The sequence below is a fragment of the Aythya marila genome (assembly GCF_965140915.1).
Source record: "Aythya marila genome assembly, contig: HAP1_HAP1_SCAFFOLD_115, whole genome shotgun sequence".
In the NCBI taxonomy this organism is placed as follows: Eukaryota; Metazoa; Chordata; class Aves; order Anseriformes; family Anatidae; genus Aythya; species Aythya marila.
In genome coordinates this window covers 20,045-21,750 of record NW_028137356.1, presented here as the reverse complement: position 1 = coordinate 21,750, position 1,706 = coordinate 20,045, and the positions used below count along the sequence as shown (strand labels likewise).

Below are 1,706 nucleotides of genomic sequence, written 5' to 3'. Positions count from 1 at the left end.
CCCATCTCGGGTGAGCCACGCCCCCCGGGTAAAGACACGCCCCCTCGGGTAAGCCCCGCCCCCCGGAAGTGGCTCCCATGGCGCAGGGCAGGCCCAAGGCGGCGGCCAAACGGCCCCGGACGGCGGCAACGGCGGGGGGGGGGGCGCGGGGACCCAGGAAGGGAGGTGAGGGGGGGGCAAACCGGGAGGGGGGCACCGGGGGGGGCACGGGGGGGGGAGGAACCGGGTTTGGGGGGTAATGGGGGGGTGAAATGGGATGGGGGGGGGCACCGGGGGGGTACCGGGAGAGGGGGGCGACGAATTTGGGGGGTACCTGGGGGGAGAAACGGTTTGGGGGGGGCACCGGGGAGGGGGGGGCAACCGGGAGGGATGGGGGGCACCGGGGGGGTCACCGGGGAGGGGGGGGAACCGGGTTTGGGGGGTACCGGGGGGGTGAAATGGGATGGGGGGGGCACCGGGAAGGGCACGGGGGAGGGTGGAAGGGTTTGGGGGTGCCGGGGGGGGGGCACCGAGTTTGGAGGCACTGGGGGAGAAACCGGGGAGGGGAGCACGTGGGGGGGGGGTTGGGGGGACAAGGGGAGGGGGGAGAACCGGGGGGGGGGGAGAAACTGCATGGGGGGGCACCGGGTCTGGGGGACACTGGGGGGGGGGGGCGCCTCGAGGGAGGGGGTTGGGGGTCACTGGGTGGGGGGGCTGGAGGAGGGGGGGGCAGGAGGGTGTTGGGGGGGCTGCGGGTGTTGGGGGCGGCTGGGGATTGGGGAGGGGGTGTTGGGGGGGGGCTGGGGGTGTCGGGGGGGGCTGGGGGTGTTGGGGTGGGGGGCTGGGGGTGTTGTGCCCCCCCCATCACTCACTGCCCCCCCCCCCCAAAGGCCGCGTCATCGCCCCCAAGAAGCTGCGCGTGATCCAGCAGCAGAAGCTGAAGAAGGTGAGGAGGGGGGGGGGTGAGGTTGATTGGGGGGGGGGGGGGGTGTTGGGGGTGCCCCCCCCCGCCCCTCCCCCTCTAATCTCCCCTTGTGCCCCCCCCCCAGAGCCTGGAGGTCGGCATCCGGCTGCGCATCGAGCGCGAGGCCGCCCTCAAGGCGGGGGCCGCGCACCCCAAGAAGCTGAAGCTGGTGGCGCCCCCCCCGCCGCCCCCCCCAAAAAGGGCAAAGGCAAAAAAGGGGCGCGCCTGACCCCCCCCCCGAGCCCCCCCGCGAGACCCTGAGCCCCCCCCCCGCCCTTCATGCCTTAATTTTTGCTTAATAAAAGGAAATTTGGGGGCCTCGGCCCCCCCCTCAGCTCTGGGTGTCTTTGTGGGGGGATGAGGACGAGGGGGGGACACGGGGAGCCCCCCCCAGGCCGTGTGGGGGGGTCCCCGGGGGAGTGTTAAGGGGGAAAGGGGGGATTAAAGGGGGGGGGAGGGGGCATAATTAGGGGTGGGCAGGGCTGGGAGTGGGGGGGGAGGGGCTGGGGATTCCCCTCGTGCGGGGGAAGCCCCTTGGGGGGGGGTCCCGGGGTTCCCATGGCGGGGGGGGTCCCAATTTCCCGCCCCTCCCCCCCCCCGTCTCGTCCCGTCCCGTCCCCACCTTGGCGGCCGCCGCCGGCATTTTATGAATGGGCGAGGCCCCGCCCACTCCCGCTCATTAGCCCCGCCCTCCCGCCCCGCTCATTGGCCCACCCGCTGCTGATTGACAGCCCGCGTCGGGCGGGCTCCGCGCTCAGCGCCG

General features: G+C 73.9%; 1 protein-coding gene across 1 annotated transcript; it reads left to right on the top strand.

Annotated features, from left to right (window-relative positions):
* Window positions 1-44: 44 nt before the first annotated feature.
* Window positions 45-1,277, top strand: LOC309890871 (leydig cell tumor 10 kDa protein homolog). Its single transcript, XM_082785269.1, has 3 exons — window positions 45-165; window positions 870-925; window positions 1,029-1,277. The coding sequence occupies exons 1-3, from the start codon at window positions 78-80 to the stop codon at window positions 1,170-1,172; spliced, it is 288 nt and encodes a 95-aa protein (XP_082641395.1). The 5' UTR covers window positions 45-77; the 3' UTR covers window positions 1,173-1,277.
* The last annotated feature ends 429 nt before the right edge of the window (window positions 1,278-1,706 follow it).

Bases quoted from the DNA above. Each gene is read 5' to 3' on its own strand.
- LOC309890871 (XM_082785269.1), top strand. From the start codon at position 78: ATGGCGCAGGGCAGGCCCAAGGCGGCGGCCAAACGGCCCCGGACGGCG. The intron at 166-869 runs GTGAGGGGGGGG...CCCCCCCCAAAG, and splicing joins GCGGGGACCCAGGAAGGGAG to GCCGCGTCATCGCCCCCAAG. The intron at 926-1,028 runs GTGAGGAGGGGG...CCCCCCCCCCAG, and splicing joins AGCAGCAGAAGCTGAAGAAG to AGCCTGGAGGTCGGCATCCG.